Source organism: Anarrhichthys ocellatus, unplaced genomic scaffold, assembly GCF_004355925.1.
Source record: "Anarrhichthys ocellatus isolate YVR2014 unplaced genomic scaffold, GSC_Weel_1.0 scaffold56, whole genome shotgun sequence".
In the NCBI taxonomy this organism is placed as follows: Eukaryota; Metazoa; Chordata; class Actinopteri; order Perciformes; family Anarhichadidae; genus Anarrhichthys; species Anarrhichthys ocellatus.
In genome coordinates this window covers 1,342,403-1,367,140 of record NW_022280086.1, presented here as the reverse complement: position 1 = coordinate 1,367,140, position 24,738 = coordinate 1,342,403, and the positions used below count along the sequence as shown (strand labels likewise).

General features: G+C 42.7%; 2 protein-coding genes across 5 annotated transcripts in view; one reads left to right on the top strand and one right to left on the bottom strand.

Moving 5' to 3' along the window:
- The first annotated feature begins 30 nt into the window (after positions 1-30).
- Positions 31-9,978, top strand: rrn3 (RRN3 homolog, RNA polymerase I transcription factor). Of its 2 annotated transcripts, none has more exons than XM_031871091.1 (11): positions 31-554; positions 1,483-1,581; positions 1,890-1,973; positions 2,777-2,900; positions 3,507-3,637; positions 4,160-4,290; positions 4,413-4,600; positions 5,150-5,258; positions 6,178-6,330; positions 6,801-6,885; positions 9,414-9,978. In XM_031871091.1, the coding sequence occupies exons 1-11, from the start codon at positions 282-284 to the stop codon at positions 9,561-9,563; spliced, it is 1,527 nt and encodes a 508-aa protein (XP_031726951.1). In that variant the 5' UTR covers positions 31-281; the 3' UTR covers positions 9,564-9,978. The 2 variants fall into 2 exon arrangements, with proteins under 2 accessions (XP_031726951.1, XP_031726950.1); XM_031871090.1 differs by having other exon boundaries at positions 6,801-6,901.
- Positions 9,979-11,145: 1,167 nt separating this feature from the next.
- The window catches only part of LOC116396467 (syntaxin-binding protein 4), an 87,364-nt gene continuing 73,771 nt past the window's right edge, over positions 11,146-24,738 (bottom strand). For 2 of the 3 annotated variants that reach the window (XM_031871086.1, XM_031871085.1), the window contains exons 13-21: positions 21,134-21,230; positions 18,710-18,837; positions 18,491-18,583; positions 17,964-18,029; positions 17,592-17,789; positions 15,878-15,994; positions 13,898-13,947; positions 13,689-13,798; positions 11,146-12,274 (exon numbers count right to left, since the gene is read on the bottom strand). In XM_031871086.1, coding sequence (XP_031726946.1) covers positions 12,216-12,274; positions 13,689-13,798; positions 13,898-13,947; positions 15,878-15,994; positions 17,592-17,789; positions 17,964-18,029; positions 18,491-18,583; positions 18,710-18,837; positions 21,134-21,230 — 918 coding nt within the window. In that variant the 3' untranslated portion in view covers positions 11,146-12,215. The remainder of the gene's footprint in view (positions 12,275-13,688; positions 13,799-13,897; positions 13,948-15,877; positions 15,995-17,591; positions 17,790-17,963; positions 18,030-18,490; positions 18,584-18,709; positions 18,838-21,133; positions 21,231-24,738) is intronic. The other variant, XM_031871087.1, reaches the window with a different exon arrangement.

Here is a 24,738-nt window from a genome sequence, read left to right as displayed (position 1 = left end):
ATGTATGTATACATGTACTGTTATTCTCACTCTTATTGAGACTGATTTCCGTATTCATTTAAATATAGTGTGTAGGAAGAGTATGTGATGTGCAGGTGACAGCTAACACGGATCCAAATACATCAACAAATAACCTGTCCTTCACTCAGATCCATAAACTAAAGTGCAGATTGCTATATGATCAATACATATATAATATATAAATATATAAAATACATGGGCAGTACACAAAAGAGAGACGCATGCAAATGTGTCCCATCTGATGAAATGCAACAATATCAATGAAGGCACATAAACAGTTTCTATGTGTACTTTGTCTTAATGGTGTCAATCATTATTGTATGTATGTTTTTGAAAATGCTGTGCACATTTCTAAATGCAGTCCCAGCATGTGTTCTTGTGATCTTCATCAGATCTTCTCACACATGTATTTCCTGCCCTGGTGCTCGATGTTGTCCTGTGATGGTTTGTGCTTTTCTTTCAGCACGAGTCGCTTTCTGATGCCCATTCTGACAGAGAACTTCCCCTTTGTACAGAAATCCTCCACGACACTGGTAAGAGACGGCTGAGTGATGCTTCACTTCAAACAGCTTCATACTCGTTGTGCAGCACTGCTCACATCGCTCAGACGAGCTGTAGAAGAGTTACTACCTGGTCACTGTACTTTGCCACAAAAGCTTCCTTTGTATTTATGAAGAAATGTTTTGTTGCTCTCACCTGATACCCATCATACACACATGTATATTGTCACATATTATGCGTCATGCACATTCTTACGTACTCCCCGGCTTCTATCTGAACACCTATCGGGCAGAATTGGACTCAAGAAAAAGTAGTGCCTGTGATCTGCACTGTTAAAGGAATGCTTCACCCTTAAAATGACCATCTGTATATCAGTTACTCATCATTTGTTTTTCTCTCATGCCTCCACAGGGAACAGAGAATCCAGAAGCAGTATAATCCAAGTGTCATGTATCCAGTCGTATGCTCACTACTTCCCAAACACGCACATCTCCACTAAAAGCTGAGTCTTTAACACACTTCAGCATTAGCACACTCACGCAGGTGATGTGTTTACATGTTTTAGTGAAGATGTGTGTGTGTTAGTGAAGTAGTGAGCATAGTCCTGGATAAATGGCACAGGGATTATACTGCATGAGTTGTGTGAGCGCTTGTAAACGGATGTTTTCATATAGTTTCATTGTTGTTAAACGCGGCGCCAGTTTACTTCAATTCATCAAGACTTTTCTGTATATATATATCTATCTGTCTGTCTATCTATCCATCTATCTATATATGTCTATCTATCTATATATGTCTATCTATCTATCTATCTATATATGTCTATCTATCTATATATGTCTATCTATCTATATATGTCTATCTATCTATATATGTCTATATATAAAAATCATTTTGTGGGTGAAGTTTTCCTCTAACTTAGTCATGTTCTGTTGGTTGATAGTTTGTTGCTCTCTACAGGAGTGTTACGTCCACAACCTCCTGAGGGTGACCATGTACATACCATCAATTCGGCGAGACGTGCTGGAGGTGATCGTCGGAAAGATGCTCAAACTGGATGTAAGTGGTTAAACTCCAAGTGATCCAAAGAGAGGTTGTACTTCACTGACTGTGGAAGGTCGATCAGGTGTTTCTGGAGTAGGAAACATGGTGGCACCATAATCTAGTAATTCAGCATTGAGGTTGTCACAGAGCTTTAGTGAATGTGTATTTGTAACATATGAGAAGGATATCATGTTCTCTCTCAGTAGCTACATTGATTTTTGCATTTTATTTCATCATGAATAAAGTCTAAAATGTCTCCTAGTTACATTGGGACACATAGAAAGTCCTGCTTTGTGTAAACGTGTGTGTGCGCTGTACTTCAGGTGAGTGCAGCCCGGTCCGACATTGAGGAAGCAGAGGAGAATGCAGTGCTGAACCAGCGGACTGAGGAAGGGCTCTTTGACATGGTAACACCCAGCACTGCTGCACATACTTCCTCTGGGTTTGGGGCAGATTTTTAGTTTTTCATGCTCAGTGTTCGGACTGGAGTATTTTGTCAACAGCACAGTATGTTAGTAGTTTATATATAAAGAATAGAAAACTGGTTGGCTTTGAGCATTACTCATCTGCTGCCCCGTCCACAGCAGTACGAGGCTTGAATGGTACTCTCAACTCTATCTACTGTAGTATTACACTGACTATGCAGAAGTACCTCATACAACCACCCATACTATTCCTTCAGGCTCATGTGTTCTCCATCTTTGTTGTTGTTGATTTGCCTCGTAATGTCTCATATGCGCCTTTGTTTTAATCAGTTGTCTTGCACAATAATAAACAAAAACATTGAAGTTTATATTTTGTTTAAGATAGTTTAAAATAGCCCATTTGTAACACAACACACACATACAAACAGTAGCACATTCCTGTAGAGCATTTTAAAAATTGGCATCATAAGGAATGTAAACAACAGCAACAATTCTCTGGACAGATAAGATGGCCTACATCTTCACATTAAATATCAATATGAGGAAAACATTGTTCATCAACTCTGACTGTGTTTGAGCACCAAGTGTTAGATTGTATGACTTATGAATGAATTATTGTAGCACGTACGCATTAAGGCCATCAAGAAAATAAATATAAATATATGACAACTGAATGTGAAGAAAAGTGACTGCACTATGTTGAAAGGGTTGTATTGTATTTGTATTACTTTGCTTTCTGAATTAGTTCAGAAAAAGAAAAAAAAATTTGTCTGTCTGTCTGTCAGGATGAGGACATGTCAGCAGATCACCCCTCCAGGGCGGCTGTGATGGCCCACCCGGTGGCTGATAGGCTGGACACTCTCATGGCTGTTCTGATGGCCTACATCAAGGACGTCTGCCATGTCGATGGTTTGTGAATAACGCAGCTTTTACACTGACAAGTGACAAAACTGACAGTGTTGAAACCACATGTCCCATGACAGGACTGACCAATAACGGACATGTCCCATGACAGGACTGACCAATAACGGACATGTCTCATGACAGGACTGACCAATAACGGACATGTCTCATGACAGGACTGACCAATAACGGACATGTCTCATGACAGGACTGACCAATAACAGACATGTCCCATGACAGGACTGACCAATAACGGACATGTCCCATGACAGGACTGACCAATAACAGACATGTCCCATGACAGGACTGACCAATAACAGACATGTCTCATGACAGGACTGACCAATAACGGACATGTCTCATGACAGGACTGACCAATAACGGACATGTCCCATGACAGGACTGACCAATAACAGACATGTCCCATGACAGGACTGACCAATAACAGACATGTTTCATGACAGGACTGACCAATAACAGTAAGGCTTAGGAAGGCTCTGACTGAGAGAAATATATTTGAAAGACTCTTACACAACACATTTTTTGGTGTACTGGTGAATATCTTCGGCTGTAAAGTGTGTCATCCTCATTCCTCTGTTTTCTCTCTCTCAGGCTCTCTTCATGTGGAAAGGACTAAGGATCTGTACAGAGATTTGTTGAGTGTGTTTGACAAGCTCATTCTGCCAACACATGCTTCCTGTCATGTCCAGTACACACTGTTCTACCTGTGCAGCTTCAGAGTGGTCAGTACTTCCCACACTGTGTATGAGGGTTGGTGTGACAATAGGAAAAAGCAGTATGTGGCATTTAGCCTTCAGTCTGGTCTTCAGCAGTGAGACACTGAAGACCAGTTGGACTGAGGTCAGGTGACTTGACAGACAGACACAGTCAGAGACTAGCAGGTGAACATAGTGGAGCATTTAGCATTTCAAAAGCAGAGCTAAAAGAGTGAGATCATTGGACTTCCATTCATCAGGTAAACACAAACACTCCAAATGAATGATAGTGATGTTCACCTTAACAGCTGTAGAAGAGTCGGCCAGCTTTGTGAACAAAGCACAGAGAAGCTGTGATAACAACACACACACTGCTCAGGTAGACATTACTCCTCTAAGTCCTAACTCACCCATGCTGCTTTTTCTGGGAACTTGAATGGATTTTTTATTTACAAGGTCTAATTATTTCATCTTCATCTTGAAGAATGTGCTCCTTGTGAGATGAGGCCTTCCTTGAGTTCTGCATGTGTTGTACTCTCTGTGTCCCAGGCTTTGGCCGAGGCCTTCTTGGATCACCTGTGGAAGATCCTGCAGAGTCCGTCTCAGCCCGCTGTCCTCCGCCAGGCTGCTGCCGGATACCTGGGGAGCTTCCTGGCCCGAGCCAAGTTCATCCCTGTGCTGTGAGTTCCTGCTGCTGAAGAGAACACAGATGTGTCTTAAAGCCAAAGTGAGCAGCTTATTCCTCTGTGACCATGTGTATCCTGCAGTTGTTCTAATCCAGTGTCCTCCTCTCCTCCTGCAGCACTGTACGGGCCTGTCTGGACCTGCTTCTCTCCTGGATCCATCGCTATATCGACAGCCAGGACAGCGGCGACAGACAGGCCTGCTGTGACATCAGCCTGCACGGACCCTTCTACACTGCCTGCCAGGCCGCCTTCTACACACTCATCTTCAGACACAGAGCCATGCTGGAGGGCAACATGAAGAAAGGTACACACCTCCAATCTTAAACAGGTCCACACCTGAACTCCTGAGTTTCACACTTCACTTCACTGTCGGTTCTTAAAATGTGTCGAACCACACAAAGCCCATCAGTGAATGAAGTTGGCTTTTAAAAGACAAGCTTACGATCCTTTAACAAAAACACAAGCTGCTGAAAACAGCACACCAGGGTTTAAGCTTTAGACATATTAGAGAGTTTCATGGTTTATAAGTGAACCGATTATACATTTTATTTATCAAATAGAGCAGCGCAAGAGAGTAGAACATACTATTTGTTGCTTACAGCTTGAAAACTGAAAGACTCAGGTGCTCTTTAGCTTCATTAATGTCACTAATTAAATGATAATCAACTTGTTAAAGATCTTTCAGTAAACCATTTAATTTAGTGTAATGTAAATATAACAGAAAGTCACTGAAACAGTCATGTGATGTTTTTAAATAGCCAACTTTTCCAACCAGGGAAAAGATGGCAGCATATCCCCATCAAATATTTATATTTTGTGACATGAATCCAGAGTGTGTGTTTGTGTTGGTCAGGTCTGGAGTACCTGCAGAGTCTGAACCTGGAGCGGGTGGTGATGTGTCAGCTGAACCCTCTCAAAGTCTGCCTGCCTTCAGTCACCAACATGTTCGCTGCCATCACCAGGTACACACTGACCTGTTGTCATTGAGATCACTGATGGGATGGTTGTCTTCTACTTAATGTTCTGAATCCTACATGCAGGGGTGGAAGAAGATAACACAAAGTAAAGCTCCGCTTTATCAGCAAAATGTACTTCAAGTCGTAGAAGTAGCTGTTTAGTATAAAATGTGTGACTGATAGATTATCACATATTTAATAATATTATGTTATCTGAGTAGATGTGATTAGATTGATTCTGATGAATCATTGGTGGAGCAGCATTCTACTGGTGGAGCTGCGCGAGGTAGAGCTAGTTTGAACTACTTTAGAAACAATGGTTCCCATACTGTTGGGCCCTCCAGTTTAGCTTTATCTTTACTTCTATTGTATGTGAACTATTGAAGTTTTGACTTTTGGGCCTCAAACAGTTATTTAAATACAAAAATTGTGAGAAATCTCAAGGGGAAAACAAGCCCAAAAGTTTTGTAACCACTGGTTAAATAATGTGCAGCATCCAACCACCTACAAACAACTACCGTTGTCCTTGATGGGGCCAACAGAACCGTGAGCGGCTCCACACCAGCGGAGCGAGGCCGGCTGCACTGAGAACTCTAAGAGGCTGGTTGATCACCTCGAGGGAGGGAGCAGAGCCTCGCAGAGGCACCAACAAGTGTGCAAGGAAACTATTCACTGTTTGTCGGCAACAACATTAGTTGCAGCTGTTATCTCATTGGTTGCATTTTAAACGGTCAGTGAGTACCAAGGTCAGAGTTTGTGGGATTGATTCGGAATTCCCAGTTGAGCGTGTGATACAGAGAAGGTCGTGCAGTGTGAACTTAATAACAGGCATCAGTTCACACAGTACAGGAGAGTTGACTGAGACGTGCTGTTGAAGGTTTCCCTGTCTGGTCTCATTCACAGCAGCTGCTGTTTTTTGTTGCAGGACGTATCAGGTGGTGTTCTGCTACACCATCATAGAGAGGAACAACCGCCACGTGCTGCCGGTGGTCCGCCGCTCTGCAGGAGGAGACAGTGTGACCACCAACACCAACCCTCTGGACAGCTTCTTCCCCTTCGACCCCTACCTGCTCAAGAGGTACACTGGCTGATTATGCTCTCTAATGACATCCTCTGACCCAATTTTTACTTCTCACAGCAATTTTTGGGAGTCAGGACTTGTGACTGTGTTCTGTGAAGTGGAGCTACATTATATTTGAATGGTCTCAGTGGTCTGAAGAACAGACCCTACTCTCACCGTACTCTTTAAAGAATTACGAATGAATTGGAAACTGCTGAATGTTTTTTTTGTTTCCATAAACACTTAAGAGTTCCATGATACCTGGACCATGTGGTGAGACTGTTTTGTCACTAACTTATGAAAGGTTCAGAGATGAAAGCCTACTTCCTAGAAGACGGTGTGTCCTGTAGGAAACAGGACGAGGTGGACCCCATGTTTGGTGATTGTGTGCAATTAATTGAAGAAGCTACTATGTCTGGACAAGAAAACTTAAACGGCAACTGAACAAGCTCAATAAACCTGATCTCAAAGGGTGTGTGTGTGCGCAGGTCTGTTCAGCTGATTGAGCCACTGTACCAGGTGTGGGAGGAGCTAGCAGACACAGAGCTGCTTCCCTCCAAAACAGGACAACAGGTGAGAGGACAGAAGGGTGAGCAATGTTCACTATTGCACTGCCATAGCATTAGGAGACTCAACTACTACTACTTATTATTGATTGTTTTCTTCTTTAATCATCGTGTCTATAAAATGTCAGAAAATAGTAAAACCCTCTCACAGTTCCACAGAGCCCATAATGAGTTATTCAGATGTCTTGATTTGTTCGATTGACAGTTCAAATCCCAAAGACATTACTCAGTTAACCGAGGACATAAAGTGAAGGAGCAGAGTGGAGAAGCTAAGGTGAGGGCTGGCAGGTCATTCTTGGTCAGATTACAGCGAGTGTAAGTCAGTTTAGTGTCTTCTTATTCACATCCCCGACAACGGTGAAGCAACGTCCTCGTCTTCAACACAACTCTCGCTCCATTGCTGACGGGGACCAGCAGGCGGTGTCTTCCAGCTGATGTTATTTGTGCTCACATTCTTCTCATATGGGATATTATGAGAACGTGATTGTTCTAATGTTACTCTGTGTTTAGCAGAAAAGAGAAATATGAACTACAGGAGCTCAGGAGAGTGGTGGCCGTTCCATACCGTAATTAGCCAATTAGTGGGCGACTGTGGCTAAGTGGATAGCAGGGCCGTCCTTCAATCAGGATCGGCGCTTCGACTCCCTGGCTCCGCTAGTCGCATGTCGATGTGTCCTTGAGCAAGACACTTAACCCCAACAATTGCTCCCGTAGCTGTGCCTACGGTGTAGAAATGTGATAGAATCTGAATTGTAAGTCGCTTTGGATAAAAGCGTCTGCTAAATGTAATGTAAAAGTGGAAATGGATTTTCTTTTTTAAACACTGTACAGTGTTTTGTACAGAGAGTTTTATGGACGTCAGTAAACAAAGAAAATGGACATTCTGGACTGTGTATGATTTTGGGACCCTTGACTTTTGCAACGAGCATAAACTGCAGACTCGGCTGAATCAACAACTCTGACCTGGAATCAGATGACAGGCAGCAAAATGTGGAGCGGTTGGACTTCTACTGTTGAAGGGTTTGTAAAGCCCTATGAGACTGATTTGTGATGTTGGCTGATACAAATCACACAATCACAGAATGAGACCAGCTAAAGATGTAGCTGAGGTGCAACACACGGCTGGAGGGACCTGTTCATAAAGATCAGGGCGTGGCCTCACACCGGCCGGCTGTGACTGAGCAGCTTCACGAAGCTCATGCAGGCTGTCAAGAATGAAAGCATTGGCCCATAGCTGTGTGTGGTGGCCAAACGTGGATGCAGATTTATATGTAATGTATGTCAGTCCTCTTCAGCAACAGCACCACTACATCTGTGGGAATGGCCAAACCAACCATGGATATAGTGGGCCAGTATTGGGAAAGATGTTTCTAATTGTCATTGACGCCCTCTCAGAGTGGGTTGAGGGGCACCGGTGCAGCCTATAAAGTCGTCCATGACAGTGGAGAACCTGAGAGGCAGCGGTCCTCGTCAGTGATACTGGTCCCAGCATGGTCAGTGCAGAGTTGAACCTGAAAAAGAAAAGCATAAAGCCTTCGACAACAGCACCACACCAGCTGTCCTCAAACGGCTGAGAGTCTCGTGTGTGCGTTCAAGGAGGGAATCAAGAAGATGAGGGAAGGCAGCCAAAGGATCTGATGTGTCCTTCACTAGCTGGCAAGGTTGGAAAGAAGCAAGTCAGACGAAAAGAGCAACACGGGGAGCATGTCAGAGACCGGCTGTTCACAGAGTCCCACTCAGTCTATGTGGGAGGGTACTCCGGCAACACTCATCAAGAGGACAGGTCCAGGATCTTGGAGAGCAAAAACGTAGGACGGCAGCAGAATGCGAGTAGTCCACATCATGACCAGTAATGGACTGAATCCAGTCTCAGCTTTCCTGCAGGGGCAGAGTAATCCCCTAAATCTGTGTGCACGGTCATTTTCAGTTAGGCCGTGAACTGATCTTCTTTGGACATCGATATAAATTAACTAACATTATGGACTGTGTATGATCTTGGGAACCTTTGACTTTATTACAGTCCTAAAGCATACATTTGAATTAATTGATGAAGTCGATATTGCTCAGCACCAGCGATTAATTCATTATCAAAATAGTTGTTGATTTAATTCTATCAATTAATGGACAAATCGTTTCGTCTCTTAAAATAATCATCAGTATGAAATGGAATTATCCTAGCTTTTAGTCTATAATGTAGCCTGGTAATGGAAAAACCCATAATGCAACTGCTATCATTAAACATCATTAAATGCAACTGCTATCATTAAACAACAGACTCCCCGTGACATCCGCATGGAGGATTGGTGTAAAGCTGTTTGAGTGTCGCTTTAAGTCCCCTGTCTCTGTGATAACATGTGATCATAGAAGGGAAATACATGGAAATGTGAAATGTATATGCATGAGGTCAAAAAATGTGAAGATTGGTCTTGCTGTATCGGGTTGTGTGCTCCTTAACATGGATTAGGACTGTTTTCAGATTGTCAGGCTCACGGTCACTTGAACTGAGGTTGTGTTGGTTCTTTGTGTGTCTGTCAGGGCTCGAGGGAGGACGAGGACGACTTCCTGTGTGGGGAGACGCCCCAGACCGAGGGCATTGTGGGGATGACACCGAGCTCCTACGACTCGAGCCTCCACAGCCCCAGCTGTGTGGGGTCACCCCCCCTCACCTTCCAGAGACCCTTATAATGCACATGACATTTCATTTATTAAGACTGAAACACAAACTGAACACATGAGCCGGTCACACTTGGAGAGACGTGACAAGAACACTCCTCTGTGGTAATGAAAACACAAGTTCAGAGTTAGATTTTCCGGGGAGCTGTGGGTCTACACAGTTCACAAAGAGCTGCTGTGGCAGCCTGTCGTCCCTTTACAGCCTCTAACAACACAAAGCACAAGCTGTGGCAGCTTGTCGTTGGATGGATTTAAAGGGTCTCCAGTCTGTCTTAAAGGGCCAGTGTGTAGCAGAGGGGATCGATTGGCAGAAATGGAATATAATTGTACGTTCGTGGACAACCTGGAACAGTCATGGAATTTGAAAATATCAAAATGCAGACTTACACAAGTTTTGGAAAAAAATAAAGGTTTTTTATTTATTGGTAACAATGTGTATGAACCCTGTTATTACTTTTTCATCAGTATATTCCCTGGGGTTCTATGCAGCAGCTTTTCGCCTGCCTGTGCACATCTAACATTTTCTGAGCTGATGCAGATGGCGGATAAAGAGTGTTGGTTCGTCGTGAGGAGAATCCTGCACGCAGTATAAAGATCCAAAAGTTTCCTCGTCACGATTCCACGTCAGCTCATGTCCGTGCGACCGTCCTTGGGGAAAGTATAACTGAGGCTTTAGAACGAGTCCTTATCTGCACAGGGCCTGACATGTTGCACCACCATGTTTCTACTGTAGCCCAGAATGGACGAACCAAACTCTGGCTTTAGAGAGACCTGCTGTTACGATACCCGAAGGCCACCGTAGTTCTCTACACACTTGGTAAGGGAGAATGAGAAGAGGGGTGTGTAGTTGCAATCTGCACCCTCACCACTAGATCCTACACACTGCTCCTTTAAAACAATACTCCCATGCCCATACCTACACTGGAAGAATAGTTGGTACTTTACTTAAAGTGGCAACAGCCTGGTTTTTAACTTCTCATGAAGTAAATGTTGATTGCATAATGTCTATAGAATGACACACTCAGCGTTAAGATTGGTTCCCTATGAACTGCTTTCACTCTGCACGGCTGTCTGCCATCGATCTCCAGGGAAAAGGAAGTGTGTCAACCTTTGTGCAACCAGAACAGTAAGAGCAAAGTGCTTTTATTTCCCCGGTAGTATTGATGTAAATTCTATGCAGCTACTGTCCCCAGTAGTGGAAGAACCGTTGATGTTGGTAGTTGCATTGGAATAGTTTAAGAAGAGTTGTCTATGCAGGTGAAAGTTATTCCTGAAGTCATGGAGTATTCTCTAATTCTAACTGTTTTTAGTTGTGCTATTGTATTAGTTTATTATGGTTTACTTATCTGTTCTCTACATGGATGTTGTGGTCAGATTGAGATTTCTGTAGATTCCAGTTTATTCAGGTTTCCTTTCTCCACCATAACCTCATGTATTCACCTTCTGTACTTTCTAAAGTCCTGCTCTTCTGTTTGATATAAACTACACCCGTGTCTGGGACGGAATGCATTACATCTGCACCCGAAACACTCACGCTGCACCGTCAGTCTTGTAGTCTTTAGTTTCTTCAGTGGGAAACTCTCAGCTGTTTCACAGCTCATGTTTCTTATTTCAAGTCCCTTCCTCTCATTTGATCAAATCGTCACCTCGGGTTCAACAGTGTTGGTGTCAATAAAATGTTAGGAGACTGGAATAAACACAACATCAGATCCAGTCAGCAGTTAGTCCTTTAATATAAAACAGTAACAGAAAGATATGAGGCCACACCAAAGATGCAATGTTGTTGAAACACAGGACATGTCAGTATCTTTCAAAGCTGTCCGTATAAATCAAATGAATGTTCCACTAAGACTGATGTCTGCCTCGACTCTGTGACTACCAAACACAGGTTTACACAGCAGGAGCTACAGCAACATGACAGCCACTCCTGGATGCAGGAGACGCAACATGAACCATGCAGTATGAAGCCACAGAAGTCCAGTCTCTCTGAACACGTCGTTCTCTGCCTGCTGTTAGGGGATAAGGGCACGGGAAGAGTTATGGAGATGGACAAAGGGACACCGTTGGTTTGTTTCTACTTTTTGCTCAACAGTTCATAACTCCTGTGGCAGATGGCAGCGAGTTATTATGACACAGAGGAAGACTCTTTGAACAGACCCGCCTTGGATTGTCCTTTACAAGCTAACAGGTCCTCCTATACATGCAACCCATGGAGTGTGTGTGTGGCTGGAAGGGGGGATAGAAAAGTGGTCAGAGAGGAGTATTAACAAGGTTGACAGCAGCATGTGTGTGTGTTGTGGACTTGGTCATGCAGCTCCTCAAACACCACCTGCTGTCAGAGGTACACAAAAGAGAATTCCAGTGTGCACGTGTTATCGGCAAACGACGAGTCCTTGGGTCACGCCCCACTGCTGAACCCTCCGCTTCAAAAGGAAGACACTCATTTGATGTGTGTGAGCAAGCTTTGGCATTAAAACACCGGCCAGGTTGTGTTCAATCAACCGTTCACTGTGAACGGAGGATTTGAATTTGTCAAAGTGATGTCATTATTTTGAGAAGATTATCGGATGGCGTCCAGTCTGTAGACCACGGTGTAGTCCGTTGGGGTTCAGCTCGTTCAGCCTCTCAGCCTGCCCAGGTCCTCTCACAGTCCGCTGGCTCCGCTCACATATGATGAAGGTTGACGTCTGGGACTGATGCTGCCTCCAACACACTCACTGACACTGCAGGTCGATCACAGGTGGACAGAAAACGTCTGTCATTACGGACAGTAACAATCATCATCATGTAACTTTGCATCATATAAAAACAAAGAGAACAACCAGCTGGAACAAGGACATTCAGGTAGTAGAGGAATACTTCACCCTTACAATGACCGTCTGTATATCAGTTCATCATGTCACCTTGAATTCTCATGCCTCCATGGGGAACACAGATTAAAAACAGAGTAAATCTTTGAGAAATTGAACATATTCCTGGATAAGTGAGACTTGGATTATACTGCATGAGTTGTGTGTGTTTGTAAATGGATGTTTTCATATACTTTTGTTGTTCTTAAAATGCAGCCCTAATTGACTCTGTTTTTTGATTCTCTGTGCACCATGGAGGCATGAGAGAAGAACAGGAATTAAAGGTCACACTTTTGTAGTCAAAGTGCAGGTATGTTTATGATTGTGATGAATGTTCATTTATTGAGCTAAGCGCTGCCCTTCTTTCACAACACACACCTCCTTTCAGGCTCATCACCTACATGCCCCACTCTGACTTGGTTTTGCCATTTTGTCCTGAGAGTAATATCAACTAGTTCTTCCATCAGTCCAACACGTTGATCCAGATCAGTGTGGGTATTCATGGTCCCAGGTGGATGGATCAATCAGCACCCAGTTTCTCTCAGCAGCCAATCAGGACAAATCTTTCACTTTTACCCACAAAAGTCAACAGACTGCTATGAAATTAGCTGAGGATAAAACATTTTAAGATGATAATTTCAATATTAGTAATGGAAATGTAGAATAAATTCAATAAATAACAGAAAAGGTATCAGCATGTTGCTTGTTCCATCAGTCCCTTTATCAGTGGGGATGTGACGAACATTTCTATTGTGCTCAACCGACAGACAGACACATGTCATCAATAACGTTATTAATGACATCTGTGCTTCCCCTGCTCTGATTCACTGGGAAACAACAAATAAACAAGAGTGCTCTGATGCTGCACTGCTAGCATGCTATCAGGTTAGCTTCGTATTTATTCAGCATGGAGCATGACAGAAAAGGTTTGGACCCAACCATCTTTATATACAAATACAATGATTCAAACCATGAGTTGATTATCAGATTTGGTTGCAAATGATCTTATTGACTAATCTACACATTTGTTCCTCTTCTGGAACATCGGACACTGAGAACAATAATATAATGTAGAATATTACTTTTCTATTTATTTGACGAAATGTACTTACTTTGTTGTTATTCTATTAGGCACAGGTGTTACTATTCCTTCTTACACACTTTATATTTATTACTCTTGTGTGTGTTTTTGATTAATCTCTGGCATAAGAACGTCCTACAGGATTGATGAATAAATGAATCTGCTCAGAGTGTTGTAGCTTAGTGCTCTCCTCTCTGAACTCTGTACCTTTGTCATCGGCAGTGGGGGAGCAGACTTCCGCCACCAGCTCTTTGGCCTCCACAGCCAGTTGGAAGGCGGGATCGGGGCTGTCGGTGGCTGGAGATGACCTGTTGCTCCTGACATACAGAACACACACACACACACACACAGGAGAGGACTGGTTACAGCACGACTCTAACTGATCAACTGATACTGTGATGTTCGGAGTCTCTTACCCGCCTTCCCCTACAAACAGGCTGGGTGTCGTCAGCACTTTGTGGACGTTCTGCGGACAGACAGAACGTAAGAGTTATGTGACGTTCTGTGATGATCTTGTTTTCTCAGTAACATTGATCCAGTACAGACATCAGGTCTTCATGTGACACCAAAACAAGGACCTCAAGGTCACAAAGAGAGAGCCGGTGATGAGGTGTTTTCAGAGGGAGCTGAAGCCCTGAATGAGAGGCAGATTGGACTCTTGTAAACCTGATCTGGAGACCAGAGTCGACAATTTACTGTGAGGTTAGGAGGAAAACCTTATCGAATGTATTCTCTCACTTCATGTCCATCTGCTGTTGCTCCTCACGCTCCTGTGTATTGTTCATTTCACATTCCCCGACTACCACCATCACTGAGGGGACACAGTGCGAGTCCACTCGTGTAACATGATGTCGTCCATAGCAACAATGTCAACCGTCTCCTCGCTCAGCAGTCCCCACAGCTCCTGACAAACAGCTCCAACACTTTGTTGCATTTCTCAGATCAGAACTGACATTTTCAAAACTACTTCAACCTCCATCATGTAGTCACATCATTGAATCAAATGCAAATGCTTTGACACCATCATTCAAATGATTATGTTCAAGTGTCTGCTGTTACCTCCATGAATTGCTTATGGCTTAAATGTATTATACAGGTTGAATAGTGTAACACCACCGTCTCATCCTTTTCTGTTCTGCATCACATGACATGTCCGTCAACAAATGACAAACGATGTGAAGCCTGTCCACATACAGTGGTGGAACTTTGTACTGCATTTACCATCATTATCATCATCAAAACCTCCAAATACTAAGAGCAGCTATTCTCAGCCACTCGTGGGCATCAGATGCCAAATGGTTGGATTACATTAGGAACATGTATATATTTTTAGTAATTTACAAAGCTCTTGTGTTTTTTTCTCATTTATTTGGGAAGGTGGTCCTCTGGACTTTTGTAACAATCAGGAATGGTTCTTAAGTTACAAAACTTACAGTTGACTGCATTGAAAGCACGGCTGAGCTTTCTTGCTTGTAAACGACGACACTTTCACAATGACAGGTTCTGTTTGTGCGACTTGTTCTGAGGAATGCACCTACTGTAATCTCGACACTTTGTTCTTGTGCTAATTAAGATATGAAAGCTTCCCCAAATGACAAAAGTGGACTCTCAGAGAGAAGGTTGAGGGAGGTAAGACAAGCTGTCTGCTTTCTGAACTGCAGTGTGTCTCCCGGCCACCAGGGGGCAGACTGGCTCCACGACAGTTTAGTGGACTGGCAGCACATGTTTGGAACCGTCATGGTATCTCTAATTGGCTTGGTGTGCCGAATGTTGAATCCAGTGTGTGAGACTGCATGGATTACGAGATGAGACACAACACATGCTGATTGTCATGGAGTCAGTCTATCAGTCCAGTGGTTCTCAACCTCATGGAACTTAAGACCCACTTCTAATCTTTACATTTCTTTTAAATTAAGCCTTTTAATTTGACGGTTTTTATTCTCTCTTGAGAACAATTTGATTTGTGTGAATATAATCCATTTCATCTTATTTCCATACATGTATATTATATGAACCTTGTTAACACCTGATTTTGACATCCAGATGTAGTCACATGTATCCTTCCACTAACCTCATCAAGTCCATCACTGTCAGCTCGATCTGGGCCGTTCCAATACATTTACAGTCGGATGATTTCACCCAAACATTTCAGGGAATAAGAGGAAACAACCTTTTGTTTTCTGGAGATAACGATATAATAATTTGTGTTTGTGTTGTTCTATGTTTGTCTTTCTTTCAACACATCCCATAAAAAGACCCAAACCAGATGTGTTCTCACTTCCTACTCTATCTGTGGTTCTTATCGCCAAGCCCAATTAAAGCAGCTGGACACTGTAGGTGTCAGCACACATGAGGAGCGAGTGAACAGATGTGAGGGCGTCCAGTTAAAGTTGTACCTGTGCGAAGCCCAGCAGTTTCCTGTTGTTGATCTCCAGGTGTTTCCTGCTCAGCTCGGACTTCTTCAGCTGGCAGTCGATAGTTGTCAGCCTCTTGTTCAGATCCAGCACGTCCTCCTGATGAACACAATCAATAAACACAGTAACAGCAGCTTCCACTTCATCTGGAGGGAGCTCATTATTCTCTCACCATCCTGTAAAAAACATGTATCTCCAAAATGTCAAACTGCCCTGTTCACAGATCTGTGACGTTAATCCTTAAGAATCTAAAAAATATAAAAAATTTCAAATATTTTATGGGCAGCACCAACATAACTTAAGTAATAAATCAACTCGCTGCAGTTCTGTAAGTACAATATTCAAACCCTTTGAAAGTTTCCTTCAGTCAAGTTGTACAGTACTTTACTTCTGCATGAACCTATGTGGAGGTTTGGTTGAGATGAGACCAATGTCATATGACCGATGCAGGCATCACTTTTTGAAATTGATATAAATCAACCAATGTGTGTTTCTTTTCATTTGCAACACCATTAGTCCAGTTTCCATCCAAATCTGGCATCATTTTCACTGAAACTACATCCTCTGTTACTGGATGCAGGCTGTGTGTGCAGCGGCAGGATTTACTACCTGAGATGAAAAGCCACAGGTAGTGAGGCAGTAATCCTGAGAGCCAGAGGAAATGAATATACAGCCTTTCTTTCATCAAAGCTGAGAGAAAACAGAGCTAGAGAGGCAGCCGGTGATGCAGGTGCTCAAAGTGATGCCATCCTACAGAAACAGATTCTACACATGAACGTAGAATGAATGATGAAGTGACCTAAAGTTGTGCATTAATGGGTTAAGACACTGAGCTGTGATTGGTCAGCTTGTGTTTCTCTGATGCTGCAGATTATTGAAGTGAAGACAACATGAAGGACGTTAAAGAGAAACCAATCTGCTGCTTTACAGTAACACACAGCTATGACAAAGAGCATGGCTTGTTTTATTTATTGGATTATAAGAACAGCAGTGGGACAAGTCCACCAACACACCTACTCAATAAAGATATTTTGATTTGATCAAAAAGCAAAACGAGAATGTTTCCTAGTATCAGGTGTCATTATGCAGATACAGATGCAGGTTAATATCAGATGGGAATTGTGTGTTTTTGCAATCATTGGACTTACATCCTGAGTAAAAGTAGTCATCCCACATGGTAACATGTCCAGTGTCATTTTACTTAAAGGATAACTTTGGTATTTTAACCTGAGCGTTATATTAGCACGTTTTTATGTCCGTGACTAAAGAGGACAGCAAATCCTGAAGTTGGTCCAGTATTGATGGAGAACACTACAGACGGCTGCATTGTAATCGCTCGAGGTAACTCCTCACTAAAAGTGCTTGCTTTGCCACTAACAGAGTGTTATTACATCATTATGGAGGAGTCTGAAATCTGGCGAGGTGACGTGTTGCCGGATGATAAATGTTGGAGACATGAGTGCTGGCCGGGAAGAGTTTGTTGTGATGGAGTACAGAACACGTAGCTTAGTGTTATCTAAAACATTTTCAATCTGGTGGCTGAATATTTAGATGAGTTAAACATTGTGGATGAGCTCCGCCCCAATCTACAAAGTAACTAATGACTGAAGCACAAATAAATGTTGTGGAGTAAAAACAACAATATTTCCTGCTGAAATGTAAAAAGTAATATGAATATGAAATGCTTGGGACTGACCTTTGTGGACTCCAGTCCTCTTGCCTGCCTCTTGCTGGCCAGCTGGTTCTTCAGGTCTTTGATCTCCGCCTCCAGCAGCTGGATGACCTCCTCGTAGTCCTGCTCCGCACTGCTGGCCTGCCGCTGGCCGGTCTCGGTCTGTGCTGCCTGCAGACGAGTCTTCAGACGGGTGTTCTCCTCCACAGTCAAACAGGCTTTCTGGGAAGGACAACAGAATGTTTTCTTGTAAATGTATTCATATGTGGCTACGTGTTGTATGTAACATAATTCAGACTCGTTATTATTATTATTATTATTATTATTAGCATTAGCTGACTTTTGAATTTTTTCTTTGTGAACAAACATCTAAACTGATGTAGAGTAACCTCTCACCTCTGAGGTCTTCTGCAGCTCCTCCTCCAGGCTCTTCTTGCTGTGCTCCGTGTCCTTCAGCATCAACTGCCAAGAGAGGCAGCAGATGCAGCCCAGGAGGTTTTTAAAGCCGTACTCATCACCTCTGTGGCTCAGTGACACCTCACCACATAACACAGAAAACTATTCTCTCTGCCCTCATGCATGTCATTGCATTTGGTTGTGAAGGACTTTTTTTTTATTTTGCAGGGAGTGATGGACTGAAATAGATGACAGTGTTAATGTTCCAACATGCAGCTCAGTTTAAAGCTGTTTGCTGGTTGTGCAGAAAGACTAAAAGTCAGACTCTGCATGCTCCTGGCTAGGTGGTGTAACTGCAAAGATCCTCCAACATTCAGCGCTCTTTCCAGTCTTTTTCTTTGTAAAAGATGCACCAAGAGAATCTTTGACGACTAGTTGAGTAAATTACAACTGTTTGATATAGCAGTGGCAGGACACAGAAGAGTTATCCATCCACAAACACTTTGTGTGTGTGTGTGTGTGTTCACCTTGAGCTGCTTCATCTGGGTTTGCAGCTGCTTCACCTCTGTTTGAAACTGCTCCATCTCCTCACTGCTGTAGCTGCATTCTGATTCATATGTCTGCACACACACACACACACACACACACACACACACACACACACACACAGTATTTTACAGGTTGTGCTGTTGGTCATCTTTGCAATACATTCTGTGTAAGAGTGCTGGCATGCGAGGGCTGCTTACAGGGGAGTGGAAGGCAGACGTGTCCATCAAACTAGCTGCTTCGTGATAGGAAAACATAAAGGGACCCGCCCCTAAACCCAGCTCCTCCAGGTTCTCCTGGAAAACGTTCCGGGTGGCCTCCACGAAGTCTGAGAGTTGACAGACAAGCACAGACAGAAAATGCTACTGACTCACAGAAAGAAGTGTGCTTGGGCCTATATGTTTCTGAACTTAAAGGTTCTCTGTACGACGCTCAGAGCATTAATGTATCATCAGCATGTTGAGAGCCATTGAGAGGCCATATAAATGCTCCCCATCTCATTTTTGTCTCCTTTGAACTAGATTACCGTTACTTCCTGTTTCAGACATTACAGGACTATTACAGGATAAACATGCACATTTCAATATATTCACCAAAAAAATTCAAAGTGACATTTAAGAATGATATTTGTGGGAAGCCCGAATTTGCATACAAATCAGACTGCCGTGTTTTAGTGCAGGAGACAAGATTTTGATTGTGTAGTTAGAATGAAATATGAATATATAGATAGAAAAAAAACATGGACGCTCAGTAGGCTGGGACTTGTATTGAAGCAGGTGGCTTTCCTAAAATGCATGCCCTGCTTCCCTGTCGGTAAATGAATCTGTATTAATGCAAAAGGATTGATATTGGATGCGGCACCACAGGTGGAAAAATGGTGGATGAAAGTGAGGCTGCTTGTTGACAAATGTTAGCTTGTTAATCAAGTGAGGCAGCAGAGGCACTGTGAATGAGCAGTACGTTCTGTAACAGAGTTTATGGTTAGACTATGGGGGCTGCACACAGTACATGCCATACCTGCATATATACATACAGGTGGTATGGAAGAAACAACAGCTGAGAAGTGATTGCAGCCCTAAAGAAATACAATCCTAACCCAAGTTTGTTGTACCTATATGTGTTTATGATCATATGTCACTTCAACATACAGTGGGGCAAAAAAGTATTTAGCCAGCCACCAATTGTGCAAGTTCTCCCACTTAAAAAGATGAGAGAGGCCTGTAATTTTCATCATAGGTATACCTCAACTATGAGAGACAAAATGAGAAAAAAAAAAAAATCTAGAAAATCACATTGTCTGATTTTTAAAGAATTTATTTGCAAATTATTGTCTGAAAATAAGTATTTGGTCAATAACAAAAGTTCATCTCAAAGCATGATGTTTCCACCCCCATGCTTCACAGTAGGTATGGTGTTCTTTGGATGCAACTCGGCATTCTTTCTCCTCCAAACACGACGAGTTGAGTTTTTACCAAAAAGTTCTATTTTGGTTTCATCTGACCATATGACATTCTCCCAATCCTCTTCTGGATCATCCAAATGCTCTCTAGCAAACTTCAGACGGGCCTGGACATGTACTGGCTTAAGCAGGGGGACACGTCTGGCACTGCAGGATTTGAGTCCCTGGCAGCGTAGTGTGTTACTGATGGTAGCCTTTGTTACTTTGGTCCCAGCTCTCTGCAGGTCATTCACTAGGTCCCCCCGTGTGGTTCTGGGATTTTTGTTCACCGTTCTTGTGATCATTTTGACCCCACGGGGTGAGATCTTGCGTGGAGCCCCAGATCGAGGGAGACTATCAGTGGTCTTGTATGTCTTCCATTTTCTAATAATTGCTCCCACAGTTGATTTCTTCACACCAAGCTGCTTACCTATTGCAGATTCAGTCTTCCCAGCCTGGTGCAGGTCTACAATTTTGTTTCTGGTGTCCTTTGACAGCTCTTTGGTCTTGGCCATAGTGGAGTTTGGAGTGTGACTGTTTGAGGTTGTGGACAGGTGTCTTTTATACTGATAACGAGTTCAAACAGGTGCCATTAATACAGGTAACGAGTGGAGGACAGAGGAGCCTCTTAAAGAAGAAGTTACAGGTCTGTGAGAGCCAGAAATCTTGCTTGTTTGTAGGTGACCAAATACTTATTTTACCGAGGAATTTACCAATTAATTCATTAAAAATCCTACAATGTGATTTCCTGGATTCTTTCCCCCCCCATTCTGTCTCTCATAGTTGAAGTGTACCTATGATGGAAATTACAGGCATCTCTCATCTTTTTAAGTGGGAGAACTTGCACAATTGGTGGCTGACTAAATACTTTTTTGCCCCACTGTATATGATAACACACAATTGAAGATGTATTTTATGACCCTTTAATTAGTAAATAGAATTAGTATTAATAATAAACAAATATCATTGCATTATATCCATGCTATAGAAATGTGTGCTTGGCTACTAACAGACACCGAGCTGCTTCATGGTTCCAGAACGTGACATCACACCCAAGTGATCCAACCAGTAAGTGACATGCAGCCGTCACACGCAGCCTGTGATTTGACGGGATTTCATCACAGATATTTCACCTTGCTGTTGACTAAACTGTAAGTGTGTGTGTGTGTGTGTGTGTGTGCTTCACCTCCATAGGCCACAGTGCCTTGTGGGTCTGTGGTCAGACTCTGTCTCAACTTCTTCCTCTTCTCTTCTGTGACATCCAACCCGAGGAAGGACAAAGCCTGAGCGACAGACATGAACAGAGATAGAAATCATTTTAGCAGGCTGCCATTGCAACATCACTTAGGAAGAAGAAAAATGCACTGTTATCAAACTCTAACAATTACATATCTATTAAATAGTCTTGGTCTCAGGTTGTTTCACTAAAGATGTACACATACAAGGTTAGGGTTTGTCTTCTGAAGGTTGTTGATATACAGGGACATGAGTTAGAATAATCCCTCCTCTGTTGCTCTCCCTCAGGTCTCTCCCTCTTTTCTCCCCGTTAAAGGGTTTTGGGGGAGTTCTTCCTGTTCTGATGTGAGGGTCCTGGGACAGAGGATGTCGTATGTGTACAGATTGTAAAGCCCTCTGAGAGATTTGTGATTTGTGATTTTGGGCTGTACAAAATAAATTTAATTAAATTGAATAAATATTAGAAAGACTTCTTCGTAGCTTGTAACACAATAGCTATGAGCAGCAGCACAAACTACAGCCTCCTAGAAATGTTTCAACACAAAGCGTTATGAAGGAGGATTTATTGCATGACTATTGAGGTAGAGATTGTATTATACTCAACTAGAAAGGTTTTCATGAGAGAAAGTGGATGTTTAGATTCCTAATATGTGGTCAGTTTATCCTGTTAATGCTTGTTTGGAAATTTTCTGTGGTGGTTTTTGGAAACGTGATGGACGTAGTTTGAAACCAGCCTAGCTGTCGCTTGAGCCTACTTCAGTAAACACATGGTGAGAACAGTCTGCTCGTGAAATCTATTCCCTGGCAGAGACAATTATAATAATTAAACCACAAGAATAAACTAAAAGTAGAACACCTATGGTGCATATTTATCTTTGATCCAGTGGTAACAGTTTGTAGAAAGTCTGGCCTTTACACACTTAACTTTGCACAACAATCAATCCCTGTCATATCCATCTGTCGTAAGGTTGATATACAATAATATACACAAACCACAACTACAGCTACCTTTTAAAACTGTTTGGCTTTTTGATCTTTATGAAATTTGCTGAGCTTTAACAGTAGATCTCTGAGCTAAATATATCCATAATCCACCTCACTCACTCTCTTTTGCAAAGGAGCCCACAGACCAAGAGAGAACCGTGCCTGCATTCAACAATTAAACTCTCTAAACTCATTCATTAATTGGTCAATTAGGACCAATCTACGGCTGAGCTAAGTACAAATCAAAGCAGAATAAAGGTGAGAAAAGTGTACAGAGGGCTGAGACAGAAACCCAGAGGAAAACAGAGAGCGATAGGGAGCTGAAAGGCAGGGGAGAGAGGGGGAGCAATGAGAGAATGTGCTGAGAGGGTAGAAATGTTGTAGAGATGAAGAGCGCAAGTGTGATAAAGCAGGCAGAGAGAGACATCTATAATTGGATGAAGAGAAAGCTTGGGGGTGAGAAAGTTGCAAATCAGAATGAGAGGAACACTCAGTGTAAATTTGCTTCATGAATTTTCTTTAAAAAGCTAAAGGAGTGAGTGTAGAAACATACTGAATGCAAAGTATTTCATATCGCTCACAAGGGTTCTTTGACTGTTGCATGGATGAGTGAGTATGATGATGACGTGGATCATATCTGTCCTTCACAGTCACCAGATATCCACCCAACTGAAAACCTATGTAAGACAGCGCTACCCATCGCCACCATCATCAAAACACTAAATAAGGGAATATTACACACTGTATGTTGGGATGAACAAGTACTGCCCAGACTGTCATGAGATGTTGGTATGGATATCCATTGAATCATTTTGGTGACCCTATGACCTTTCCTTTTGTACAGACTTCGGGACAAACGTTCTAATGTGTAATGACATCAATTTCTGCTCCCCGGAGGAGGAAATATTAGATTTTTTAAGGGACCACAGCTAGGGTCAGCAATTAGGGTTTAATGATGTGCCAATTTTTCCCACACTTTGCTTTAAAAAGTGTCTTGATATACCGAGTAGTATGGGAGAGGAATGGGTTAACTAATTGCTTGTGCCCATCTAACATGTCTCCAAGGTCCTGCTCCTGGCCCACTCTCACCTGCTCGCGGCCCACCTCAGAACGGAGAAAAGCATGGAAAGGGTTGTGGCAAGATTCTACTGGACCTGCATCACAAGAACTGTCCAAGAGTATTGTCGCAAGTGCAAGGACTGTCACTTCACTGCCCCCAAGCCAAGGTACCAGAGTCCACTCATTCCACTGCCCATTATCAAAACTTCCTTCCAACGACTCGCCACGGACAAAGTTGGGTCCCTACCAATAACCAGTCGAGGACATTCATTTGTCCTGGTCATCAGTGACAAGGCCACGCGTTACTCGGAAGCCACACCATTACGCAGAGCTAGTGCCCGAGCAATGGCGTGAGAAGCACTGCTCCTGTTCTCCAGAGCGGGCATAGCGGCCCAAATCCTGACTGACCAAGGTACGGGTTTTATGTTGAAAATAATGCAGCAACCCTGCAAGAGGTTGAGAGTAAAACAGATACACATCTCTGAGTACCACACCCGAGGGCCCAAGTGATGGCAAGTAGTGAAAAGACACCTTGAAGAAGCCCAAGGAGCGGGGTGAACCAGCTGTAGCCCGTCTCCAATCAGCCAAGCACAGGCTGAAAAGCTCCTGGTAGCAGAATTGCCATAAACTGAAAACACACTGTCAAATTGTTAAAGACTAAAACATGGACAATTCTCATACAGGAAAACACCATGGTAGTGACCTGTCAATCACAAGGTAGCCACTCCTTTAAGCATACCCTGTTTTATAGTTTATTTTACTTTAAACGGGACCATAGTTCACAAAATGACATCATGCCGTATTAAAGAAGTCTTGAAACTAGTGATTGAGATGATAAACTCATGTTTACAATGTTTACTGACTTCAGGTGGTTAAAGCTTGTAATTGTATGTCCTGTGTTGTTATGAGACTAGAGATATAATTGATAGATTACAGTATCCAGTAATCAGCCATCATGAACCTCATGATATCACAGTTTAACAGAAGTTTACCAGGTTACCACTGAGCTCCATCAGCCTCCAGACATCTGATGCGTAGAAGAGAATGTGTCAAATCCTCAGCATCTCATTTCATTAAGTGGTCATCCAGTAATGATACAAATGAAGGTAAATGAAAGCAGATACAATATTCTTCCAGTTATATATTTCTGTTATAAGTATTATATTCCGTGCCTTTGCACACATGTCATAGTTCTGTTTTAGCCATTTAACAGTATATTCATATTTTCTCATATGATATCAGTATAATATTATAGTGACTGAGTAATCTGTCTCCAGATTCTATAAGAGGACAGTTTTCTGTCAGTTGTCTGGGACAGCCTGTGATGCACGATGAAGCTGATCAGAGTAGCTCACACAACAAGACCACCCAGTGTACTGCTGACAGTAGAAACAGTGTTAATCCTGCCCTCAACCTATATTCAACACAACTTTTTAAACGGTAATAATATATTATAGTGAACGCTAACAACAATGTTTTCTTATTTGGCAAGTCTCCAAGAGCACTTATCAG

Bases quoted from the DNA above. Each gene is read 5' to 3' on its own strand.
- rrn3 (XM_031871090.1), top strand. From the start codon at position 282: ATGAAGGCACATAAACAGTTTCTATGTGTACTTTGTCTTAATGGTGTC. The intron at 3,638-4,159 runs GTCAGTACTTCC...TCTGTGTCCCAG, and splicing joins ACCTGTGCAGCTTCAGAGTG to GCTTTGGCCGAGGCCTTCTT. The intron at 6,331-6,800 runs GTACACTGGCTG...GTGTGTGCGCAG, and splicing joins GACCCCTACCTGCTCAAGAG to GTCTGTTCAGCTGATTGAGC.